The following is a 27,040-nucleotide window of genomic DNA, read 5'->3' on the forward strand; positions in this document are numbered from 1 at the left end:
GGCTGCTGGGTTTTGCTGCAATCATAAGAAGGAAGTGCAACAGTCAAAGTCTCCAGAATACACACACACACACACACACACACATATATCTATATAGATATATCTATATATATCTATATATATATATATGTGTGTGTGTGTGTGTGTGTGTGTGTGTGTGTGTGTGTGTGTGTGTGTGTATATATACTAAGTATGAAAGATTTTGCTAAAAAGTGTTGATTTCCTCTATGTATGGCTACTTTTGGGAAACCCTATGGGGGATTTACAAACAATCTGGCAACCTGGTAAAACCTCGGTGGTTGCGCTTGGATACCGTGTCACATGACGTAAACAAGGGACGCTGTGTGGACAGAGCTATCACAATAAGGTATAAATTTAGCTCACTAAAAGATCACTGTTCAGTTCCAGGCTGTTCTGATAGACGATATCTAATGCCATAAACTCCCCTCCTCTTTGTCACGTATCAGAATGATGCTAATGGCTGCTAACGTGTTTTTGCTTTAGATTTAGGTGTGATTTAGTTAAGACCCTGTTCATTCAGAATGAAAGTGAGCTTTAAAGTGAATTCACCCTCAGTGATCATTTGCATAGCAGAAATAAGCTTTATTGCTTTTCTAGACAGACAACAAACAGAGAGACTGGACTGAAAATGCAAATGAAGTCAATACAAATTCATTTTAGGTTACAACACAATCCTGAAGTTCCCAATCCTAGTCCTGGAGTACCACTGTCCTACACATGTGTTTTCCCTCTTCCCCACACACCTGATCCAATTAATCAGCTATTTAACAGCGCTTCCTGAATTAGAGTGGGTGTATTGTGCAGGACTGGCAGTCCAGGACCAGAGCTGGGAACCTGTGTGTTACGCTATGGCAGGGGTCTTCAGTCAAAGGGCCGGTGTGGCTGCAGGCTTTCATACCAGCATGTGACCCCTGGTTTACACAAAACAAAAAGATTCTGGATGACTGACTTCATTTTTGCATGGCCAAGACATCAACCACTGGCCAACCATCTTCCATCTTTTTCCATTGACCATTGACCATTTTTGTTGGCACTTGACAGTGTGGTTTTATTTATCTAAAACCATAAGATACATAAGTGTGGACAAAGACCTATGATACTGGCAGTAATTAATGATACAATTTGTATTAAATTTCTTCAAATTTTTGGATCTTAGCAAAAATAGTGTCTCTGCAACACACCAAATGCATTTGGATTATTGTCATTAAATTGGTGTAGCAGGGGTGGGGTTATATACACATGCACAGTCCATTTATCTTGCATCAGCTTGTTTCTGGAGTTAATAGTCTGGTATTGTGCATCTTCCCAGACCTCAGTCTTCCTCTGAGATTTTTGTATTTACATCTCTACTGCTGCTTCCTTTGATTTATTACTCTGGGCTCTGTGCATGTTGGATACTTGGCCACGGCTAGAAAATTGCTGTTTAAGGGTAGATAACTGTTTTTGAAAACATTCTGTGCTGCTACTCCTAATCTGTAAATATATATATTTAAAAAAAATTACATTAAAAAGTATATAATATTTAAATTATAAAACAGTTCCAACCATGCAATCTGATTGTGTGAAAAGTGTTCCTAGTATCAGATATATTGCATCATTTATCAAATACAAAAATCTAAAAGGTTTTTATAGGCAAAGATAAGACTTACGTCTTGAAGCACACTTTGATTAGCTTTGAAAATCTACAGAAGCCAAGCTGCAACTGTGACCACTGAGCGAATTCCAGCCTGTAGCAGTTTAAGAATAAAATTAACTTATTTCAAGTCATGTCTCTTAAAGATAAAGTTAAGTTATTTCAACCATGTTGTTATATCTGATAACAGCATTATGATTATTATTATTATTATTATTATTATTATTATAATTATAGTAGGCTAACTGTAGAGAGCATAGAGTATAATGCTATAATCAACAGATAATATTTTGTAGCAAATGTGTAGATCTGGGATGGGCAAACTGCGGTCTGCAACAGTTTAGATGTAGATAGTTATTCACCACCATCTGCCATTTGTCACTCTTTGTGATAACACACTCCTTCTCTTGTTCTATTGCTTAATTATCCATATCCATCACTCCCCTCTCTGCCCATAATTTAAATCCACAATCCTTTCTACCTGAAAGAAAAGTGCTGTTACCCCAAATTGGTTGGATTCAATTAAATTTTACTTATATGGTGGTTTTAACAATAAAAACTAAGCACAAAGCAGTTTTACTGAAATCCAGATAAAGTTTTGGATCCCTAATGAGCAAGCCAGAGGCAACAGTTGCATGGGAAAACTCCCTGAGACAACATCAGGACAAAACCTTGAGAGGAACGAGACTCAAAAGGGAACTCATCCTCTTCTGGGTGAGGATAGTGTGATTATAAATCAATACACTGCCAAAACTTTATGCTATATAGTTAAACAGTACTGACTGTATTGAAATGCGGTTCATTATGAGCATCTGGGTGTTTTATGATTGCTATAGAGTTTTTTTGTTTTAAATTTACAGTATCCAAGTGAAGTTATCCACTCAAGAATGGGTGAGACTTTGGTATAAACTGTCCTTGGTAAGTGCAATCTTTAGGGTATCCACATTGGACTATCCACAGCTATCTTTAGGGAATCCATGTGGTACAATCCACAGCAATTTCACGGCAATCTTTAGGTCCATGTGGCCATCCTCAGCACCAGTGAGTGATTCTTAGGTGGAGGAAGCTCCAAGGAAAGATATTGTCTCATGATGGGTCAAGCAGGTCCAGCGGGTAGATGGACTCAGATTTAGGCACCAGCAGACAGCAGGAGTAATGTGGAGAGAGAGAGAGAGAGAGAGAGACTGATTGCCTTTATGATATTTATCAGTCATCTTCATCTTCTTTTATTGCTCATGTTCACTCATTTTTATTTAAGAAGATAATAGATGGACATTACGAAAGGCAGCCTGGATGATATTTCTCGACCAGCTTCCAGTGAGCGCTCTAGGCCTGGGAGTCGAGTGTCCAGTGTGGTCCTCTCAGAGGGGGTGAGAATGAATCAGGACAGGATCGGAGCCCTAGAGGTCCTCAGCTCTGAGCTCACCGAAACTCAGGTGGTATAGACTTGCTTCTGAAAGCAGTTCTAATATTATAGATATAGATGGTGATAGTGATCTGACTCTATCTTGGGGTTAGCAGAGGCTTGTGGTTTGGTTGATCTATGACTTATTATTATTTCGTCAAGTGATGAACATTAGCTGCAAGGAACATGCTTTAGGCTTTTGTTTTCAATTAAATGTCACTTTGATAGTCTTTCAGAAACTTTCTAATAAATACTAGTAGTAGGAATACTAATGATATAATAGCATGTCAGACTATTATTAAGCCAGGGAAGACATGCTACTTAGATGTATTATTTAATAGAGTAGTATGTAGTTTTGGATGCAGTACAGAATACTTTTCTTGCTTAATGTTATGACACCATATAATAAAATTATTATTTCCTAATATGAGTTCCACTTTCTCCCCATTTTTTTCAATGCCTTTTTTCTGTCCCATTATTGTCACAGTTATTTAATTATCAGAGCTAAAGCTTAATAAGCTGTTGTTGATCCTCTCTTTTTGTATTAGGATCGACAGAACATAGAGGAGAATAACTTGGATTGTCCATCAGAAGACTTGGCCCCTGACCAAGGTAGGTTAGAGACACTTGAATTTACAGTGTGAGCAATTAAGCATCACGGAGATGGTCCAGATTCAAGGGATTTTCCTCCTTTGTGAGATCTTTTGGATTTTAAATCATATCACATTTTGCTGTGATGTAAATCATATCTTAAATATGATTTATTTAAATTTATTCATATCTTGTTTACATTAAAATGTGAAAGAAATATACTTGATGGACTCTTCATATACCTAAAGATTTATGTTCGATATTGGATGTACAACTGGATGGAGTATTTATTTTAAGTATTATATTAAGTTATTGAACAGTACATGTATGTTGGTCAAATGATATAGAAATCATAGCCTTTTTTGTAGTCCCATGGGACTGTAAGCAAGTGAACATTTGGCTACTCAGTTGTTTCTTGGCTAGTTGCAAACCACCGATATGCCTCATTTATGTAAAAGCTAGGTGACAGTTTGGTTAGAAAAGTAAAAAAGCTATAAAGTTGTGGTACAAAGTCTTATAGACAGATGGCTTTAGCATGCATAGCTGCTAGTGGAAGTGACTTACTTGTCAGTGGGATGAATTCTGAAGTGAAATAAATTTACATCTTTTCAGACATGCAGAGATTCAACCATATACTTTAGATTCAGTGAAAATTGCCTCACCATGCAGCAGTGAATTAAAATCAAATGTTTGGTCAAATTATTTGGTGAGCTCCCATTTAGAAATCTGAAGGCAAAAGGCTCCTGAAACAAACAAAACTGCCTTCACAAATAAACTGGCTTCAACTGGGCAAGGACTGTCAGCGAAAAAACTCAGCCTCTTTAGATAATCATTAAGTGTGAAGAGTTACTTCTACTACCTGAAAGGCAGGAATGTGATTCCTGTATAGTCCAGCTAATAGGGATAAATTTGAATGACCTGAAGTTAAACAGACATTAAAGCAGAGAAATACAGCTGGGAGGAATGCTCATGGGTTCTTGCAAGGGATGTCTTGAACCCCTATACCCCATCCCCCAAAAGAATGTTTTACTTATACAGACACTACATATACATGTGCCTATAAGCTAGTTCAGATCAGAGAGGATCAGAAGTACAACCTCAAGTCAAGTCAAGTGGGCTTTATCGTCATTCATCTATATAGCTATAAACATTGGAACGAAATGTTGTTTCTCCAGGACCATGGTGCAACACAGAACAAAGGCAACATATAGTGCACTACACAACAGTGTGAGACAAGTACAGGAAAATAAATACACAGAACATGGGCTGTAAACTGTAAAATATTTTGTTGTGTAGCTGCAATAATTATAGCAGCAATATTGGCAGCAAAAAAGAGTTTCATAATAAAAAGTGACTGATGCAGCTTTGTAAGGTGCAGGTGTGCAATGTTTCTGAGTCATACTGAGTCATATTGACTAGCCCAGGTGAGCGCTTTGAGGCAGCAGGGTGTTGAGTAATTTGACTGCCTCAGGGAAGAAACTGTTGAGGAGTCTGCTGGTGGTGACACGGATGCTTCTGTACCTTCTGCCAGATGGAAGGAGGGTAAAGAGTCCATGAGAGGGGTGAGAGGGGTCGTCCACAATACTGGTGACTTTGCGGATGCAGCGGTTGTTGTATGAGATGTCGATGGTGGATAGAGAGACTCAGATGATCTTTTCAGCTGCTCTCACAATTTGCTGTAGGGTCTTGTGGTCAGAGACTGTGCAGTTCCTGTACCACGTGGTGAGACAGCTGGTCAGGATGCTCTCTCTCATTTCTGTAAAAGGTCGTGAGGATGGGAGGGGGGAGTTTGGCTCTCTTCAGGCTCCATAGGGAGTTGGAGGCGCTGATAGGCTTTCTTGGCTAGGCAGATGGAGTCCAGGAGGGGTTCTCGGTCATGTGCATACCAAGAAACTTGGAGCTTTTGTCTCTCTCCAAAGTTGTTCCTTTGATGTGCAGTGGTGAATGGTCTACTCTGGTCCTCCTGAAGTCAACAATCATCTCTTCAGTCTTATCAACGTTAAGAGATGGATTGTTGTCTCTACACCATTCTGCAAGCTGGTTCACCTCCTCTCTGTACGCTGACTCATCATTGTTGCTGATGAGGCCCACTTGATGATGTGAGTTGAACTGTACTTTGCAGCACAATCATGAGTCAGCAGGATAAGCAGCAGTAGACTGATCACACACTGGGGAACACTGGTGTTAAGTGTGGTGGTGCTGGAGGTGGAGTTGCCAATCCTGATGGACTGGGGTCTCCCAGTCAAAAAGTCCAGAATCCAGTTGCAGAGTGAGGTGGTCAGACCCAGCAGGCTCAGCTTTGTTATCAGTTTCTGAGGGATGATTGAGTTGAATGCTAAACTGAGATGGGTTGGTCTAGCACGGATGCCAGCTCGCTTTCCGAGCATGATAGACATGTTCACCAGTGCTCCAGGTGAACATCTCTGGTAAAAGTTTCCCAATTGGTGTAGACTACACATAACATGCACCATATTGTGGAGCTGAAATGGCCGCTGCATGCTACCATGCCGCCATATTGAAAAAACCGCAGATCATTATGGTTATTTCGTAATGCAATATGGACTGGTCGGTACCCCCCTCTGTCTTCCAGGCCTTCATGAATGATGTACTCACATACTGAAATTTACATATACATATGCCTACATAGATGATATTTTAAACTATTCAAACTCACTATCTCAATACATCCAACAGATCAAAAAGGTATTTGCAAGAATCTCTTTTTCAAGTTCCACAGTTCTTTGTCTAACCCTAGGTCACTTTCCTGTGCCACATGGTAAGTCAAGAGGGTGTTGTCATGGACACAGCCAAGGTCCAGTAGCAGAATGGCCCACTCCACAAACTATTAAGGACCTACAAAGATTCCTAGGGTTTGCAAACTTCTACCTACAATTCTTTAAAAAACCTCAGCATCATTGCAGCCCATTCATAGAGGTGGATGCCTCAAAAGAAGCACTGGGAGCCATCTTGTCTCAGTGTCAGAACACACCTGCCAAGAGGTATCCCATAGCTTAATTTTCAAAGAAACTATGATGTCTGGAAATGGCTATCAATGAACCTAGCACTGAAGGAGTGGTGACATTGGGTGAAGGGGGCTGTACTGTGTAGTTTGACAGCGAGACCCTCAAATACCTGACATGATGGGTCCTTTTCTTCACCAAATTTCAATTTCACAATCTCATATCATCCAGGTTCCAAAAACATAAAAGCAGATGCCCTATCACATATCTACCCAGCAGATCCCAAACCTACCACTGACAACACCATCTTCATCGTCGTACTAAGATGTGATATCAATGACCAAATCACCCAGGCCTTCCAATACCATCCATCTCGTGCCAATGACCTCCAAGCAAGAGCTATATCCTTTCCAATCTTTATAATGGTCTAATGCTCTAAAAACCTGGGTGATCCATTACCTTCTCACCAGAAACTATTAGGTGGGTGTTTATGTTAAGACATACACTCTCCTACACTCTCCCAACTGGCAGATCTACCCTTACCAGTCCTGCACACACAGGTTGGGCTAACAACCACCACTCTTTCCTTGAAATGCCACACCCACAAGAATCCCGGCTATAAACCAGGTGACAGGTTATGGCTGTCAACTAAGGACCATACAAAGGTGAGAGAAAAACTCATGCCACATTACATCGGCTCATTCAGAGTAATTCAATGAATCAACATAGTAACCTACTGGCTACAACTGTCCTGTTATTACTGCATCTCCATGCGTCCATGTTTCCCTTCTTAAGCCTGTAATTCCATCAGATGGTGCCACCCCCAGTGAGCAGCCTCTCCAGCACTTGATATTGAAGACACATGAGCAAATTCAGGGTAAATAGACTATCTCACTGACTGGGAGAGATACAGCCAGGAAGAACACTGGTTGGTTCCTTCAAAGGATGTCTTCACATGTTTCACATCGTCCTGAAAGCCCAGCTCCGCAATTCAGTGGTCAACCCAGAAAAGCACCTCATTTAGCTCCTGGACAGACAGACTGTCACCATCCTGACATGCTCCACTACTCTAGCTCAGCAATAAACCTCTGTTATACCTCTGTTCATATACCTCTGTTCATATACCTCTGCTAAACAACTAGTATTGTGTTTAAAATCACATACTTAGTATGTGCTATTCTAGACCATTATTGAGTACTAACACTAAAACCAGTTTTCCTATCATAGTTAGTGTTTGAATGTTGAAAATCTCTCATATAGCCTTCAAATCTACTGAAAGGTGTGTGTTGTATAACAGTTATCTGATAGTTCTAGATTAGTAAATACTTTTGAATGTAAGGTCAGAGTTTTCTATTTGAGACAGCTCAAGACAATAAACAAGACAACATTGGAAAGCTTTGAGAGAAACAGAGCTCATCAGTGTGTTTTTAGAGCTTTTCATTGTGCATGAAATCGCTGACCATTTTACAGTTCGACTTGGAAACTACACAGACAGGGATATTTTATCTCTGACATTCCGACTATACCGGATATTGCTTTTAATCCGCCAGATGTACATAAGATACGCAGGTGAGTGTGTGAACAGTGCTGCATGTGTTGCCACTGCTTCTGCATGCAAACATAAAGTCAAGTGTCAAGTATAAACCAGACCCCTCTGCTTCACGTCGGGTCATATCATACCACTCTGGCACGGATTGTTTTCCTATAACGACAAGCCCCATCTTGAGTCATTCCTTATATATCATTTGAGGCTAGAGGCTAGAAGAGATGTGCCCTTTCACGCCTCCTGACTTGGCTGTGTCCAGCAATGTATGCGTACCTTTCCCACCTATTCCTTAGGTTTTTAGCCACTTACATTACACACATGTTACTGACATATGATCAAATGTTCAAATGTTACTGTAATCCTAAATTATAAATCTGGAATTAAAAAAAAGTAGGGTGGTCAAGGCTTGGGCTTGCAGACGATTCATAATGACCATTTGGAGTTTGGCTAGTCCTTTGGCTTTCTCCTGCATTGGTTTTTAATAAAACTAGCAAACCAACATTTGCATCTGTCTGTCCATTTCATGATACCCTGTTGATATTCTTTAGGGATTCTATGCTTTACAGATATATCTGAGGAAGAGAATAAAGATCCAGAGTTGCAAAAAGCCATCATGAAAATGAAAAGACTGGACAGAATATTGGCTGCCAAGATCTCCACTGAAAAAGAAGTCAAAAAGCAAAGCAGAGAGCTCCATCAGAGACTCTGGAAGGAGCTAAAGGTAATAGTGCTGACAGCATACAGAATGCAGATGCATGTCTGCAGACGTTTGTTTAGTATATCTTCCTCTCACATGAAAGTTTCTGTAGTGTGCTTGCCTATGCTATAATACTTTGCAGGATCACAAACCTGAAAGGAGATCAGAGTGCACTGATGAAGCAGAAAATACCAGGTTGTTCCTAGCGCTTACCTCCAACACCTGTAAGTCATGCTATAGGCAAGGGCATTCTCCAGTGAATATTAGACATGTGTTTTGATCAGACATAAATGGCATTAAATTATATACACTAAATTATAATTTTGACATTTTTTACATGTCTAATGTTTCACATTGATTTGTTTGAATAATCAGTAGGCTTTTTGGAGAGTTTTTCTGTACTGAAAGTAGCCATAATTATAACAGCAGTCAAATCAAAAGGTTACATATGTAACTGTGATTCTGTGACCCCATGTTGGTTAGCCTATAAAAGGTCATCATCACATTTGTCCTGTGGCCATTCTTGTCAGCCAGAGAGATCAGGGTGGACTGGTCACCCTGGACTAAGTCTTAGGCTTAGAGCCATGGTTACATACATAATCTTTCATCCTGCTTCTTTATATTCTAGACTGCCAGGGTGGTTTCCTTTGGAACTAGTGAAGACAGCATATCAATTTTCATTGTCACTCTGGTTTATAATATGTCTAGTGCACCCCAACGATAATTGAAAGCATACAAATGGTGCTGACATCATACTTTAATGATGATGATAACTCACAATTTTAATATTGTTCTCTATTGAGGATAAATAACACTCCAACTAATTAACATTCATTCTGTAAAATCTGTTGAAGTAGATGGTGAGCTTTGAGCTCCATGCTGTTGCTTTGCAAACGAACAAAATTGACAGTCCTCTTAGAGTCAACTAGGAGGTAACCATAGTGCGTGTTAACCAGGAGGTTGCTATAGTGTGCATCAAATTTATTGGAAGAAGGTGCCTCTTACCGTATTCGAATATGCTTGTGCAGTGACTTCCTTTACGTAATGGGCTAACCTGACTTTAGTCAGCTGCTTTATGATGTTCCCCAAAGCACAGTTGGTGAGTGACCTACTAGCTAGCTGTCACTTCCAGAAAGTGCTCAGAGCCCTCACTGGTCACAGGGCTGACCTGGACACATTCTTATTTGCAAGAGCAATATCAGTACGCAACAAAACAAAACAAAACAAAAAAAAAGGCACTTTATATCTGCATTTGGCATACGGCAAATTCCACTGATTAGCTACTTGTTTTGCTTCTTCTTTTTTTTTTTTTTTTTTCTAAACCCAAAATGTTTGTATCAAAAACTCCAAAATATTGTTCACTGTGTTATATATGGGTTTTATGCCCAGTGTTTTTCAGACCAATCATGTTTGCTCACTACTCACATCAGATCTGGTATGCATAGCATATGGAATAACAGTTGTTATAAGAAGACATTTAGGTTTTTTATATCTACAATGGGGCAGATTCTTCCTCTTTTTTTTGAATTATGAAGAGAACCTCGCTAGGCACTCTGGCCCTGATGTATTGTTTATCCTGTAGCGACTGCACTTCTGCAGTCAGTTTAGCCAATTGGCTTGGCTCTCCTAACCTTTTGGTGTAGAGTTTCTGATCTAATTTTACGAAGCTCCAATGTTTCAGTTACAGAGGGAAACACCAACTCACTTTTTTGTGTCTTATCTTTACCTGAAAAATATCTTTTCAGGTACTTTGCTGCCGTGCCCCTCCATATGCAGTGATTTTTTTTTTGTATGTGTGTGTGTGCTCTGGGCTGTCATGGCAGCACCAATGTAGCCTGTGCTGTATCCTTCATAATTAAGTCCATCTGCTGTTATTTTAAATATTTGAAGCATCTATGCAAAAATAATATGAGGACAAGGGTGCCTAAAGGTAATACCTCAAGTGTTTAGTTATGTTTCAGGCAGATGGAGTTGATAATGTATTGCCCCCTGGGCCTGTGTCTGCGTCTTGAGTCAGCAAAACTTGCCTTCTTACTTGTGTTAACAGATCCAGGGATAATTGTTATAATGGCCCAGTCTCAGCCAGCCTTAATACTTGCCTGCAGCACACTTTTGATGTTGCATACTCCACCAAGATGGGCCTCAAATTCAGAACCAGAAGCAGCTACTGAGAGCACATCAGGGTCGGTCTCTGTGTGAAGCAGTTGTACTAAGCTCCTGTATTCTCTGCATTTCATTATGCTATTGCATTGTTGCTAGCATTTAGCTTATGCCCACTGCCAAGTCAAGAGCATACCTACATGGGGTCAAGGCCATGAGGTTTTCCCCTGGATTTCTCCCTAATTTAGTCTTGGCCAATTTCCACCCACCAGTCAGGTCTCTCCTGTCATACGACAGCTAAGGCTAGGGCAAAGGCTAACTTTTCCTTCCTCTGAGCCAGCCAACCACATCTTTTTGAAATGCTGCTCATGGGGCATCGTAATACACTCAGAGGAAAGCACAATCTGCCCCTTTCTGCATGAGCTCACAGATGCCCATGATTGGCAAGTGTCACTGTGATTGACAAGGGAGAGAGAATATGCCCAAGAGAGCACAGCCAATTTTGCTCTTTTGGACTCCTTGGCTGTGTCGTTGTTGGGATTGAAACTCATGATCTCTGGACAATAGGGTGAAAGCTTTTCTGTTGCACCACTCTGAAGCACAGTTGTGACATGATGGCTTTGCAACTGGTATTCCACAAGGAAACAATCACACAGCAAGGCACCACTGGTTCTAAAGGAAATAACCCTGGCAGTCTGGTATGTAAGGAAGTGGAACCATAATTTCATAATCCTGTAAAATATTGTCCTCAGTTTAATCTTTTCCCCATAAATGAAGTTAAAAGTCTTAAAAGTTATATGAGATGAAAAACTTGTTATTGTGATACAAATTGACTTCATTCACTCAAGCCAAGGATTGCAGTGAAGAGGACTATGTACCTGTGTTTGGAACCCAAGTCCCAGAGCAAGAGAATGACCTAAGCTGCAGACCTGGAAATAAAGGCAAGAAATATGTGGCCTGTACACCTTAATAAACACATAACAAAAAGCAAGTTACACTGCTTATTATATTCACTGTGTTTCTGATCTAGATTTAGAATACAGTAGTTTTGCTGATTTGCTGCACTAGAGGGCCTCCTGACATTACAAATCATTCTCATGTCTAAGCCAGATGTTAGTAGTTTTATTGGGTCTCAGGTAGCTTTATTATTGTAGAGTAATCTATAACTAAAATTAACATTTAAAGAGAAAAAAAACCTTTATAAACCTAAATCGAGGTCACAGGCACAGAGGACAAAAAAAATGAAATTATATGCAGTGTTTTATGTAATTCATCATGAGAATGGTGCTAAACATGATAGTAATAATATTTCTCATCAGAAAGAGGTTTGGCATATACAGTTATTATAATGTCTTTATTATGAATATGTTTTTTTAAAATGCCATGCCTTTGTTTGTTGGGATTTAGAAGTCTAATGTTAGCAAACATGGAGTCAGTTATACTTTTAAAGTTTGGCTTTATTGTAAAATGATAAAGATTGAATTCAATTTTGAACAGCTTTGTGGACTCTACCATTTTACTAGTTTCTAGGTCAGAGGTCGGAGTAAATTACAAAACTTCAAACTCTCTTAAAATGGGTCCTGAAGTGAAAGAAGTCAAGCAGACAGAAAGCAGGCAGAGTGTGATGGGCAAGAGCAAGCATAGACAAGATTTCATCAGGAAAAACATTGAGGTATGTTGACACCACGTTCAAGGGCAAAATGTATGACTGAACAAGAGATTCATGTCTAACATGATTAAAAGGTTTTACAAAGCTAACACAGTGTAACTGTAAAATCTCAGCTATATGAATCCATTTACATCAACTGTATAAACATTATTTAACAGTGGCTGTTCCACAGATCCCAGCAAGTTATTGCAGATATGGCAGTACAAATCAAATCAACGTGCAAGTTATCTCTTGTACATAACTATGATTTTTAATGTTATTTTATGATATATATTTCAGTTTTACTGAAATTGAGCCAAAGATTCATGTTGAAAAAGTATTTTAAGTATTATTTTAAATAGACTATTTTGACATGGACAGGACATAATAAGTCTTTCAGGTGAGTTTCTATTCCAAAGATGGTGCTAGACCATAATTATCAAAAGTATGAGAATGGAGTACTGTTTAAAATTTTGAGTAACATGTTAAATGTTTTAGAGTATAATTATGGCACTTGCGTTTGTCTCAGCATGTGCTCTAAGCCTTCTCTCAGCATGTCTTCTTAGCTTTGTCCATTTTATGTGTAAATGCAGCTAGCCAGTAGTGCAGGAAGCTTGGGGCCAATGACACAGGAAGAGAAAGAACGATTAGAGGAACTCCTCAAGGACATAGATGAAGAGGAGCCTTATGTTGATCCAACTGCAAAACCAGAGGTACTGTACACACACACACACACACACAAGGCAGGGATTATTTTATCCAGTCTGTCTCAGGCAAGACTTCATCTGGGCGGTGAACATCAGTTATCTAATTTAATGATATGTATCTGGATGTTCTCACATATTTTTGCACTATGCACATAGGGCTAAGCTGCACTTCACAGTTTCCTTTTCATACTGCATACTCCATCATTCCTCAAGAGGACCTGGCAGCTGCATTTATGATGTCCTTTTCCTCTTTGCAATGGTTTGTCACCAATTATGCATGACAACCAAACAGAGGAGAGCAGATGCTCAGAGGCCTCCTAAAGGGTCAGGCTGAAAGACTTCCTGCTATTGTGAGACCCTGCTATTGTGCAAAGTGTAGACAAATTTTATGTCTTTTGGCTCATTCCAGTGATAGGACACATGAATGACCAGACGCAGAAAAGCTTTGGCAGATTCTGATATGACATCATGATCAAATGCAGATGCCTTCTGTTCTTTTATTCTACATTTATTATCTTATCTCTGCGGAATTGGTTCCCCAACTTCTGCCTGGAGCACAGCAACTCTTAGGTCTGAGTTATTGTTCTTCTTACAGTGCTAATGAGTATGATATTACTAATACCCAACTCTGACATCACAGGACATTATACACTATATGGCCAAAAGTTTGTAGACACCTGACCATCACATCCATATGTGATTTTTGATCATCCCATTTCAGATTTAGCCCCCCTTGCTGTTATAATAACATCCACTCTTCTGGCAAAGCTTTGGAACATAGCTTTGGGGATTTCTGCTCATTTAGCCACAAGAGCATTAATGAGGTCAGGCACTGGTGTTGGGCGAGGAGGCCTGGGGTGCAGTCAGGATTCCAATTTATGACAAAGGTGTTCAGTGGGGTTGAGGTCAGGGCTCTGTGCAGGCTACTCAAGTTCTTCCACTCCAAGTCCAACTATGTTTTAATAGACGTCCCTTTCAGCACAGGGGCATTGTTATGTTGGGACATATTTGAGATAGGCCTATTAGTTCCAGTGAAGGGAAACTGTAATGCTACAGCTTACAAAGACATCCTGTACAATTATGTGCTTCTGATGTGCTTGTGGCAACAGTTTGGGGAAGGCAAGTATATGGATATGATGGTCAGGCAACAAACGTTTGGCCATATATTGTAGGTCCCCTCATTTCTCTCATTCCTGACTATCAAACTATTTTAAAACATCAACAGGACACCTTTAAAACATTCATTATAGGCAAGTGGGTCAAGCCTGGTGTCATTACAACATTGCCCCAAGCTGAGCTGCCCAGTTCAAGCGTTAATATTTTGATTTTTAATTACATTTTTAGCACAGGTACTTCCAGTGTAACCACTGTCAAATCCAACCGTTACCTAGTTCAGGCACAAGTCTTGAACTGAAAACATTAATCATTACTAGCCACACTAGTGCTAACACTCTGGAACATGACAGGGGAGTTAGCTAGGCTATTTTCTAAAGTTAAATTGTTAACTGATTGAGGGGAATTGTTTGCTAAAAATATATATAATATATTATAATTACATATATATAAAGAAAACTAATCATATATTAGTTATACAAAGTGTAAACATATTGTATTGCATAAGCACACATTGCAAAATTTAATCACAGTATTTGTATATTGCTGGAAGAAGCGTTAATAGTTATAAACCACCATTAATTGCAGTTCCAATTGCATAATCCAGTTAGAACTGGAATATAATCTCTTTCTTTCCATTCCTTACAATATAGTGTGTGTGTGCCTCATACAAGCACATCCAGATGTTCTGTATTACGATTTTCACTTTTTCAGGTGTTCAGGGAAGATTACTGTTCTCCCTGTGTTGTCATTTGTAATTCATCTCTACTGCAGGAAATTCTTCATGGATTTTTAAATAATCCACTTAATCTCTGAGCTCTTCATTCACTACCAATTTATTATTCTTCCCAGATTGTATGCAGTAGCTGTGTATGCTACTGTCATAGACTTTAGTCTTGGCAATCTTTGAAATCATCTTCCCATAATAATCTTTAAAAAGATTATTATTTTTAATAATAGTAATAATAATAATAATAATAATAATAATAATTGACTAACTATTATAGTATATTTAACATATATTTACCTATGTCTGTATTTAAATACCCCTCTTGAGATGGCATGTCTAATGTTGTCTGAAAGAATATTCTTGGGTATTTCCTGGCCAAAAGTTTGTGAACACCTGACCGTCACATCTATATGTGGTTCTTCCCCAAACTGTGCCACATAGTTGGAAGCACACAATAGTAAAGGATGTCTTTGCATGCTGTAAGATTACAATTTCCCTTGACTAGAACTAAGAGGCCAAAACATGTTCCAGCATAACAATGCCCCTGTGCACAAAGTGAACTCCATGAAGACATGGTGTGTGAAGGTTGGAGTAGAAGAACTCGAGTGTCCTGCACAGAGCCCTGACCTCAACCCCACTGAACACCTTTGGGATGAACTGTTACGCCAACTGCACCCCAGACCTCCTCGCCCAACATCAGTGTCTGACCTCACTAATGCTCTTGTGGCTGAATAAGTATTATTATAACATTATAATTATTATAATTATAACAGCAGATGGGGTCTAAATCTGGAATGGGATGTTCAAGAAGCACATATGGGTGTGATGGTCAGGTGTCCACAATCTTTCGTCCATATAGAGTATATATACATAAAAAAAAAAATCTCCCACCAACTGATTATTGGTACTCAGAATAGAAATGCTTCAGTTGAGTGAAGTGCTCAGGACTGACTATCCTGTTTCAGGAGTTCAGCAAATTACACCAGAGATAAATGTTCAGAGCTTAAAGCATCATAAGAAGGATTTTGTAATAAGTGTGTAACTTAATAGGCAATCAGCATAGCTTGTATTAAACTGGACTAATGTGCTCTGATTTCTTTTGTTGATAAAGACGCTGGCTGCCGTATTTTGAATTATCTGAAACTTCTTTAGAGAGGGAGCAAGTTAGCCAGCTAGCAGCACGTTACATTAGTCCAATTTCGAGGTTATGAAAGCATAGTTTCTCAGCCTCATGGAGGGTTAGCATATTTCTTATTTTTGGCTTTATTTCTCAGATGATAATATGCAGTTTTAGAGATGTCACATACGTAGCAATACACGGAATCACAACCAGCATCTAGGGTTACACGTATAGTATTTCCTTAACTGTATGATAGGTTCACTGTTTACTGAAACACTGACAACCTTCAACCCAAAAATGATTGTTTTATATTTAACACATTTTCTGACTTTATTGTGCTGTCCTTCTTGTAGACAGACTTTTCCCTGTGTGCTGTGTCCACGCCACTGGATGAGGGTTATACACCCCAAGCAGCTGAACTCGACCAACTCTTTCACATTGATGCCAAACTGCAGCTTCTTCTTCCTGTTCAGGAATTTCTGTCCGTACGAGGCCCCTATGGTTACCGCAGCTTTTCTCAGGTTTGTGCCATGTTCCTAAATACACTGATCTGCCACTTTTAGGAATTTTGTGTTTTCAGAGGCCCCTCTAACCATCATGCTATGTTCACTACTTAATCTCTTACAATATCTAACATATTTTAAAATATCTACTTAAAATATCCAATACATTTTATTGACATTAATTACCCATATTAATATTTATAGAAATACCAAAACCTCCATAAATTCTTGGGCATCTTCAATGTGTTCTAGTCTAGTGAATGTGGTTCTCTGCGTACATAAAATCAATTTATTTACCAATCAATCTATTCAGAATTAGTTGTGATTTATTAACATTTGTTTGGATTGCAAGCACAGCCTTAAATTAATTTCAGAATAAGCCATGTATCTGTTTGCCTTATAAAACTTTATATGAGGATGATATCTCATACACAAAGGGAACAAAGCTGTTCTCAATTTCCATCATTTACTCTTTCCATCCAATATATCGCATGTTGCGTTTTCACACTGACACTACTGAGTTGTGCATCATTTTTCTGTACTATTCATTTCTTGTTCTTCCATAATCTATGAGCATAAATACTGTAAAAATCTGTCCTTTTTAAAGTGTGCCATAATCCCGTATTCCATACAAATCAGAAAATCAGAATCACTTACTAGTGCACTCTTACATCCCATGGAATACCTTTTACAGAAAATAAAGTGCCCCATTTGTTTAAAAAAATTCTCTTTTCTCATAAGGACATTTGGATTCAGTCAAAAGATTCATTTGGGATGATCAAATCCAGATTTAAAATGGAGGGAGTTACATAACATTGCTATAACCTGGAAGTTACATAACAGTGGCTTAATAGTCACAAAGGCATTCTGACATTCTTTGGTCTACACAGAATGTTTGGAAAGAAGTTAGTCTTCAGAGGTGAAACTCTAAGAGCACTATTTATGCAAAGAAGATATAATAATAATAATAATATAATAATATCCTCACTTGCATAGAAAGAGTACTGCTAGAACAAACATAGATTTTTGTTTTAATGGGAAAGTGGTTTTGTCCTTTAACATAAAGTTGTCAATTTTTTAAAATTCCTGTCAGTAACAGAGTAGGCTAGCAGAGTTCATCAGTGTTGGTACATAGCTAGTTAACCTTCTAACCAGATCAACATCCAATGCCAGCTATCATTCACACAATCTCCTAAAAACTACAAAATGTTAACACAACCCCATACTATTAAATCTATAGAACATTAACACAACCCTATACCATGAAATATAAAGAACACCAAACAAAATTATACTTGTATATTAACAATAATGGATGCTAAACAGTCTGTGTTACTAAGGTAAATGACAATAGCTATGCAATAACTCAGACAGCATATTCACAAGTATTGATTAGATTAACCTTCAAGATGCCACGTAAAAGGACTTTAACTTTTAATTTCATATTTAGAAGAGTTTTACCAGGGTGGCATCCTCCCAAACTCATGGAGTTTTCTCAGGTAATTGTTTCCTAGCCTAGTAGCAAGGAAACACTTGGGTAGCCTATAAAAAATATCATGACCCTCCTCTTTCCCATTCTTGTCTTACTGAGGAACAAAATGAGCGAGATTTAAGACACGAAGAAAGCTGGTAGGAAAAGGAAGATAAGCTCCTTTGTGGTACCATAAAAGAAAAACTGCAGAGGGTTCATTTGCTCAGCCCCATGGAAAGGCGAGACTAAGTGCCCTTAAAGGCGTAGGGAGGTAGAGGAACTGGCACCGGCCATGGGCCTAATGCAAAATCTGTTAGCAGCAATGGAACAGTGCTGCTTCACATATAGAGACAGACCCTGATGTACTTTCTGTGGCTGAATCTCTTTCTCTAAGATGCACAGAGGTCTTACATGGAAGCTTTAGCAACAAAGCATGGGAAATCCTACCATGCAAGTTAGTGGAGACCACTAACCTTACGACTCAGCATTAGAAGTGTGGACTTACAAGGGCAATCCACTCCACCACTTAGAGGCTTACTCCTGTGCCATGATACCCAAGAGGCAACGGCCTCTTGGATACACATAGTAGTGTGCAAAAATCTTAGGCACATGCAAAGAAATACTGTAGAGCAAAGATGCCTTCGAAAATAACAAAATTAAACCTTTCTACATACAAAAATTCTATAAAGAGCACTAAACGGTAATAAACTAAACAAAGTCATAATTTGGTGTGACAACCCTTTGCTTTAAAAAAAACCATCAGTAGTCTCAGATACAATTTGTGCACTTTTATAAGGAAATTGGCTGGTAAGTTTTATTGAGAATCTTGGACAATCTGCCACAGTTCTTCTGGAGACTTTGACTGTCACACATGCTTCTTTGGTTTTGCATGCAAATCCCCGCAGCCTTCATGTTTTTTTTTTGTCTGAAAAGTGGTCTGTTATGTAATGTGTTGCTTTCTTTACTGACGTACAAACATTTTTTTTTCTGTAACATTTATTCTTTTGTTGGAAATATAATTTTTTGTACCGACTCAATGATCCAGGAGTCATAAAATAAACATCTATATGTCACAAATGGAGAGTAGAGACGGCTGCAAGTGAACTAACGCCTTTATTAGAAAGGCAGGCAGACAAATCCAAAATCAGAAACAGGGACCAGGCAGAGATCAGGAGATCTACAAACAGCAATATCAAGGGTATTCGAAATACACAAACAAGGAAGCGGATCTAGGTCAAAAACTGGTGTACCATGACAAGACTAAAAGGCTCGGCAAAGTCAAGAGGGAAACATTGAGCAATACTTCGCGTGGACAAAAAGACACACAAGGGTTTAAATATGCAAACTAATTAAGGGGCGAACTGAAAACAGGTGCGAGTAATGAAGACACATGAGGGAAACAACCAATGACGACACAGGGGAAGAGACAGGACGTGGATGAAAACAAAAACACACGTGGCAAAGTAAACAAAACATATGACAACACGGACGTGAGCGCTATAGTGCTGCGGGCTGTTATGTGCGCTGATCGATTCTGCGTGCGGTGCGAGGGGGAAGTCCCTGACACTATAACAAAAGCGTGAAGTTAACGAGAAGCTAAGATGAAGTTAACACAAAGCTAATGTGAAGCTCTTGCCAGCTTTGAAAGACAGGTTCACCTGTAGCTCTGACTGTTCTCACGAGCTGTTACACAGATACACTATATGGCCAAAGGCACTGAAAATAAAGGGCCCAATTCTGCTTTATCATGACAGTGCCCCTGTGCACAAAATAAGGTCCATAAAGACATGGTTTGCCAAGGTTGGTGTGGAAGAACTCAAGTAGCTCTGACCTCAACCACACTGAACACCTTTGAGATGAATCAGACTGTGCCCCAGGCCTTCTCATTTGACATCAGTGCCTGACTATACTAATGGTCTTGTGGCTGAATAAGCACAAATTCGTTCCAAAATCTAGTAGAAAGCCTTCCCAGAAATGGAGGCTGTTATAACAGTGGGGGACCAGCTCTGTGTTAATGTTCATGTTTTTGGAATTGGCATATATAAGTGTGATGGTTAGGTGTCCACATACTTTTGGTCATTTAGTCTCATTTACACATGACCAACATGTGTACAAGGCAAGAAGAAGGAAGAGACAGAGGCCATTAATGATAGCATTGTATAGTGGACCACTGCGTGACTTCGGCCTGTGAGCACAAGCACGTAATCTGGTGAAATCTGGTGGTTAGGAGGGGAAAATTAGAACCTATTTATACCTGCTAACACTAATAAATTATTTATTAAAGCAAGTAAAAACATACCTCTATTTCTCATCCACTTCTAATCATGGTTTACTGCCTGTTGATTGAACTAAAAGTTTTATTAAAACTGAATTAGAGTAATTAGAATAATTGAATTTTGTAAAAAGGCAGTAAAGGTAGCGAGGCACCATTACTAATGGACAAGGACTTTCACAAATGTAGCCTCTCCATAGATGATTAAAACCATTTGGTTAACCTACTGAACCCGTGCTGTCTCCTTCACTGGCCAGAAGTGCATTTCTGGGCTGTTCCATCATTGCACTTTACTTCCAGAAAATCTGACAGAATTGCTATTGGAAGGGTTAGTTAGATTTGTTTCAGACATTTCTGCAATGGAAACATTTAAAATGCTTGCTAGCTAAAGTCTTCTCAAGATTTCTGTCAGATTTTAACCCTACCATATGTTGTCAGTCAGATGTGTGAGGTCGAAGCCATATTTCCATGCTCTTGTAAAGGAGCACAGCTAGAGTTTCTTAGGCCTAGGACAAAAGAGTGTGTCTGGGCTTGAAGTCAATTTTCCAAAGTAGTCATTCAGTTAAAAAGGAAACTTGAAGTGCAGTTAGCACATTCTGAAGAGAGAGATCCAATAAAACTACTTTTGCGCAATATTTTTTTTGTTTGTTTGTATGTTTATTGTTTGTATTATTTATGTTGCATTTTGAGAGAGACAGCATGTGTTGAGAGAATCATATGTCTGCAGATTATGATATGAAATCAACACGACTACTAAGCAGAGGTAATAGAAATACACAAATACACTTTACTTATTCAAGTAAAGGTGCAAAAAGCTTCAAGTTCTTTACTCATTTTAAAGTACAAACATACAAACTCTTAAATTTACTTTAAGTATGAAAATACAAGAAAGAATCACAAATGAAAACGATATCACAAATAAGTGGTTTTGGTTCCTGCAACTTTTGCCAAGGTACCAAGGAACATGGACAAACACTAACTAATGCTATCTAACCCCAGCTCTTTCCCCAGTCTCCTAAACTTTAGGTATCATGAAAACTCTGATGTTGATACGAACCAGCTTCAATGCCAGTAGCTAGCTGCTATAATACAAACTAGCTAGAAAACAGACAGAGACATTGGGTGTGTTTTTGGTTATTTTCCTTTTCTTGGTGTAAGAGCGTGCTCTCGCATGTATGTGTACAAACAGCCAATTACAAATGAAATATAACAATGACAAGGACAGAGCAAGGACTAGTGCATGATGATGTACTGAAAAACACAAAGAAAGATAAAGTACAAAGAATGTCAAAAACTGCATGCAGATAAAAATAGCGAAACTACTACTAAACAATGCAAACCTAAAGTTGAATAATATAAACTACACAGTATAAATAAAGGACTAAAGAAAGAAGCATCAAGAAGATTGATTAGCCAAACATAAAGTAGAAACAAGAGAATAACAACTTGGAAGTAACTAAGTATTAGTATACCATGAAGCTATCTTGTACTTGAATGACAGTAACTATGACAATAACTAACTTGTACTTGAACGACAACTGAAAAACAACAAGTTCTTAGAAATAAAAGCTGGACAAAGGCTAGATTAAGCAAGGCAGGATTTAAGGACACGTGTAGACATAACCAGACCAGAGGACATTAGATCTATAGACAAGACTATAGCAGAATAGTGTAAACACAAGCTTATGGAAGGGTGTAAGACTTCTGAGTGAGATCTGATAGTGGGTATTTATATAAAGTCCTTGATTTGCCCAGTCTTAGTAATCAGGTATTAATAACCAGGGAGGCGGAGCTACCAAAGACAAGAAATTTACAGATATATACATCAAGGGATCCTTTACCCTTCTGTTCTTGTTGTCACATCCCTTATGGTTTAGATTAATCAGCTGCTTGAAGCGTCCACTTTTGAAATGTAGTGAGTAAAAGTCAAAAGACATAAATGAAAGAAAAACTCAATTAAACATTTGTACTTTGCTTTTTCCCACCTTTGTCATTTAGCCGCATATAACTTGTACCATGCAGTTCTGTTACTGCTGTTGTGGCATTTTTTTTGCAGCTGTAGCATGCCAAGGACTCTGACTCAGAAAACACTCTTCTGACCATCAGCATATGGTCCCCACATGGGCAGAGTCTTAGAGATGGACTTGTTTTGGTGGAGAAAAGAACTGGCTTATCTCTTTTTTCATTGTGAAAAGCTGTGTGACAGTTCTGGTACAAACAGTAACAGCATACCTTTTATTTTGGATTAATAACATTTTTATCTTTAACAACAACAACAACAACAACAACAACAACCACAATAACAACAACTACAGCCATCTTTATTTATACTGCATTTTTTCCATTTCATTTCTATCTGCAGATGTCTCTAACTGTATTAGTTTATTGTGTGCCTTATTGTGATGGATGAAGTGAAGTGTTCCCATATAAACCAAGTTAGGGCAAAGATATAAAACGGAGCAATTGCAGCACAAAAGCCAGGGTCTTAGTGAACCGTAATGGGATGCCACATCAATTATAGGCTTATACTTCTTAAAGTAGAATATTGTAAGACACATATTACACATTCTGAAAGCTTTCAAGCATAAAAGATATCCAGCAGAGCCTATATTTTTTGGTCCTAATGTAACAGAGACGAACTCTTTTTTCAAATCGTTTAAGTCAGTTATGGTTGAGAAGATGTTTGTAATATACAACACAGGTTCTAAATTCATTTGGAAAGCCAGGTTAAAACCTTTATTGGGCCGGTCCCGATAAAGGGACCAGTGTTTGACACCCCTACACTAGGTGGATTGAGTTACCCGTACATTCAGTTCTGTGTCAGTTTATTGTTAAGTAGCGTGTATATAGTGAGTACAAATGTGTAGAGATTATTAACTGTAAATATGTTAACAGCTGAAAAAATGTAACTCACCAAATATGCTTTGTGACAAATATTTGGATTTGGAAAGCAAACATCATTCATTCATTAATCTTCAGTAACCAATCTATCCTGGTGCGAGGCAGGGCACCATCACAAGGCATTGTGCACACATGCGTTCACACACTCATTCACACCACAAGTCAATTTAGAGACACCAATACACCTACTGGCATGTTTGTGGGAGGAACCAACAGGAAACCCATATGAACGTGAGGAGAACTTGCAAAACTCCACACAGAGATTAAGTCGAGCTCAGAATTGAACTGGGAACCCTGGAGCTGTGAGCTACCTGGTGCATCACCATGCTTATTTAGTTAACTATATTATAGTCGAGTAACTACGTTTGCCTAATATAATATGATTGCAGGTTAACTGCTATGGTCAAAGGTTCAAGAGATTTAGGGATATAGAATATGATATCCCTATTACATCATTATTCTTCTTTCACAAAAGATTATAAATCTCACGTTGAATTTTGCTTATCCAGTGTTTTGTTGAAACACAGGTCGTAAATCTTACTTTTATTTTTGGATAGAAGAATGTGCAGTTGAATGGGTTTATTTGTGCTTTTGCATGCGCTTCATGCTTTTTTGATATCCCTCGGGTTTTGATCTGTTAAAAACATGTGTTTATCCAGAATAACATCGCTCTCCAAAAGCAGCAGTTACAATGCCCAAGCTGATATTCTAATACAGCAGAAATGTTTGGCTATCACAGTGCCATCTGTGAATGAGATCTGTGAATGATAAGCACATCAGAGCACATCCTTTGTTTATTTCTTTATTCATGAGGAAATCTTTTTAGCTTTTAATTTCTACAGTAATTCCCAGAATTCATTCATTTTCAGTAACCACTTTATCCTGGTCAGGGTCACAGTGGATCTGAAACACTGGGTGTGAGGTGGGAATACATCTTGATTGGGACACCAGTCTATACACACATACACACATACACACACACACACACACACATATTCACACACTTATTTGCTCCTAGTGGCAATTAAGAGTTGTTAATCCACATACATGTTTTTTTATATACAGTATATGTTCTTCTGATCACCTGACTTATTTAAATCAATATGAACCACAAGATTCTTTGTCTCATTCAATGCATGTAGCAGCTGTTATAGTTATACTTGACAGCTCATACCTCAACCTTAGTTTTTGTCGTGGCTGCAGCTATCTTTAGTGTTTCTGTTTGCTGAGGTTAGTGTTGGAATTTTGCATAGGATGTCAGTGCTGTGCCTTAGCCACTGGTGAGCTATACAAAGGTGTAGTGTTCTGTGCACTGGACCCTACAGCTTTAATATAGCCAGTGGAAGGGATTGTGTGTGGAGGAGCTTTGGCTGAGATCCTCCTTCCACGTGGCAGTAAGTGAAAGCCCAGAAGTGGAGGGGCAGACTATGTGACTCATGCTGCCTCTGTTTTTGTTAGAGCTTTGCCAAACTTCCAGGGCTCAGGTTACATAGTCTGACTGTGGGGGCACAAAGCACAGCAATACAACAGCTCCAGAGCTACTCCATTGTTCTTTGCCATAAAGTTCAATGGTGCACAAATTTAAAATGTTTCAGGTTAGCTCTGAAACAACAGATTTTCACACTTTTTTCACTGGAGCACTTAGGATAGTACCTCTATAGAGCTCACAAGTATCCCTAGCTTAACAGAACCATAAGCTCCCAATTTATTTCAGGTCTAATTGTAATAATGTACAAAGCATTTTATATCTTAATATCTTGTTGATTAATATCTAGAAGTCTGCAGGTCTTCCAAGATGCAGACCTTCCTTTGGAAAAGCATTTAACAGGATATGCAATGGAATAGCATAACTGGAAAAAAAACTGGTATGTCACTGGTATTCAGTGATATTATTGCAGCAATTTAAAACCATCCCATGGTGATTGACGTGAAGAACACAGTGAAATGTAGTATCGGAATAAAAATCATTTATTTAGGCCTTGTTTTCACTAAGTAAAGTAGTTCCCTTCATAACCAAAAGAGGTTAATATTTGTAGCTAGCAAATGTCACAACTGATCCCAACCTATTTTGTTTGTAATGGATTAACTGAGTTCCCTTAAAACTGCAGTCAGTAATTTTAGAAACAGTATCATGGGTAGTCAAGCACTGCCTTTGACTCTTATAAATATTTATTTGTTCTTCCTGAGTTGCATTTGTCTTTCACTAAGTTTTTTCAATTGTTACAACATTGTATTAGAAGTTATTTGTACAGCATAAACTTACGTAAACTTTACAGCATAAACATATGTATTTACAACATAAACCTATATAAAATGTGACTTATACAAATAAAGTGTCAGATCTTTATTACTTTTATTTTTTTTATTTTACTTCCCCAAGAGCCTTATAGCTAACTACATACTCAGATCAAGCTACACTCAATAAAGCATGTACAAACTGTCTGGAAAATTCAGTAAAAATCACAGGTTTATATTAATGTGCTCATTCTGAGACAATATTATATAGTAACAACTCATATGGATTTGTTGGAGGACACTCCACATAATCTAAATGTAATAATGAACAGATTAAAAAACATACTGTTGTTTAATAAAGAAAAAATCGATAGCTGTTGGTTTGGTGAAGCTTTCTGTGAGAAGACTTTCTTTAACATACTATATGGAAGGAGTCTCCAGTGTCAGCACTTTGTAACAGTCAACAGTAAAGATATTCCTTTAAGTTTTCTCCTGATATCCCATACATTAGAGAAGCTATAAACAGCTATAAATAGTGACTTACCAGTCTGATGCAGCTTGTCATAGCACTTTATAGTTTCTCAGTAACATTTCTCAAGCTGCATAAGACTATTTATAAGCTATAAGCTGTAAGTGACTATTTATAGCTGTTTCTAGCTTCTCTAATGTAAGTGATATCTGGAACCATTGTTCCACAATATTAGGTGTAACTATAAGTTAATGAAAAGTGATGATCTTTAATAAATAAAAACTGTAATCACTGGTATAATATCAAAACTATTATGTCATTTTTTAATAAATAAAAATCAGCGGTATAATAATAAAAATTGTAATTGTCATATAAGACGAATAAAACACTTCCTCAGGGCATGCTGTTGAAAATAAAAAAAAGAAAAGAAAAAAAAAATCACACCATGCTGCCATTGATTATTTTCCTATAAAAGCATGCCCTGTTGTGTTTTATTCCTTACTTGGCTGGGATGGATAGATGTTTTTTGTTGTAGATGAAGTACAGAATCTATTTGCTTTGAATCTATTGCTAACATTAGAGTCCTGGCTAATGGTACTGATGTAACACATTGCAGCTGAGACCCAGCTTGAAAGAGATGTTAACAATGTGTTATCTCCTCCTCACATGATGCAGTATCAAACACACACTGTCTAGAATCCATTCTGTGTCACACTGGAGAAAAGCAACAGGAACTTACTTTGAAGTGCTCTAATTTGAATCCATCCATCTGTTACACTGCATGTGTGAGTAGTAAAACTAAGTAAAACACTGCGGTTATATGGTTGTTTGCAGTATATTATACACAGCATTTTGGAATCTGGGATCTGCATTTAGGTCGTGGAGAAAATCAAATCTGATGTTTCATTCACTTGGTCA

The 27,040-nt window shown here is 38.3% G+C and overlaps 1 protein-coding gene across 2 annotated transcripts in view; it reads left to right on the plus strand.

The window, feature by feature from the left end:
• The first annotated feature begins 320 nt into the window (after positions 1-320).
• fsip1 (fibrous sheath interacting protein 1) overlaps positions 321-27,040 on the plus strand; it is a 44,409-nt gene continuing 17,689 nt past the window's right edge. Inside the window, exons 1-9 of one of the 2 annotated variants that reach the window (XM_034307750.2) lie at positions 321-367; positions 2,913-3,090; positions 3,608-3,671; positions 8,723-8,877; positions 8,996-9,077; positions 11,802-11,894; positions 12,477-12,625; positions 13,195-13,314; positions 16,625-16,792. In XM_034307750.2, coding sequence (XP_034163641.2) covers positions 2,923-3,090; positions 3,608-3,671; positions 8,723-8,877; positions 8,996-9,077; positions 11,802-11,894; positions 12,477-12,625; positions 13,195-13,314; positions 16,625-16,792 — 999 coding nt within the window. In that variant the 5' untranslated portion in view covers positions 321-367; positions 2,913-2,922. The remainder of the gene's footprint in view (positions 368-2,912; positions 3,091-3,607; positions 3,672-8,722; positions 8,878-8,995; positions 9,078-11,801; positions 11,895-12,476; positions 12,626-13,194; positions 13,315-16,624; positions 16,793-27,040) is intronic. The other variant, XM_053237625.1, reaches the window with a different exon arrangement.

Source organism: Pangasianodon hypophthalmus, chromosome 10, assembly GCF_027358585.1.
Source record: "Pangasianodon hypophthalmus isolate fPanHyp1 chromosome 10, fPanHyp1.pri, whole genome shotgun sequence".
Lineage (NCBI taxonomy): Eukaryota > Metazoa > Chordata > Actinopteri > Siluriformes > Pangasiidae > Pangasianodon > Pangasianodon hypophthalmus.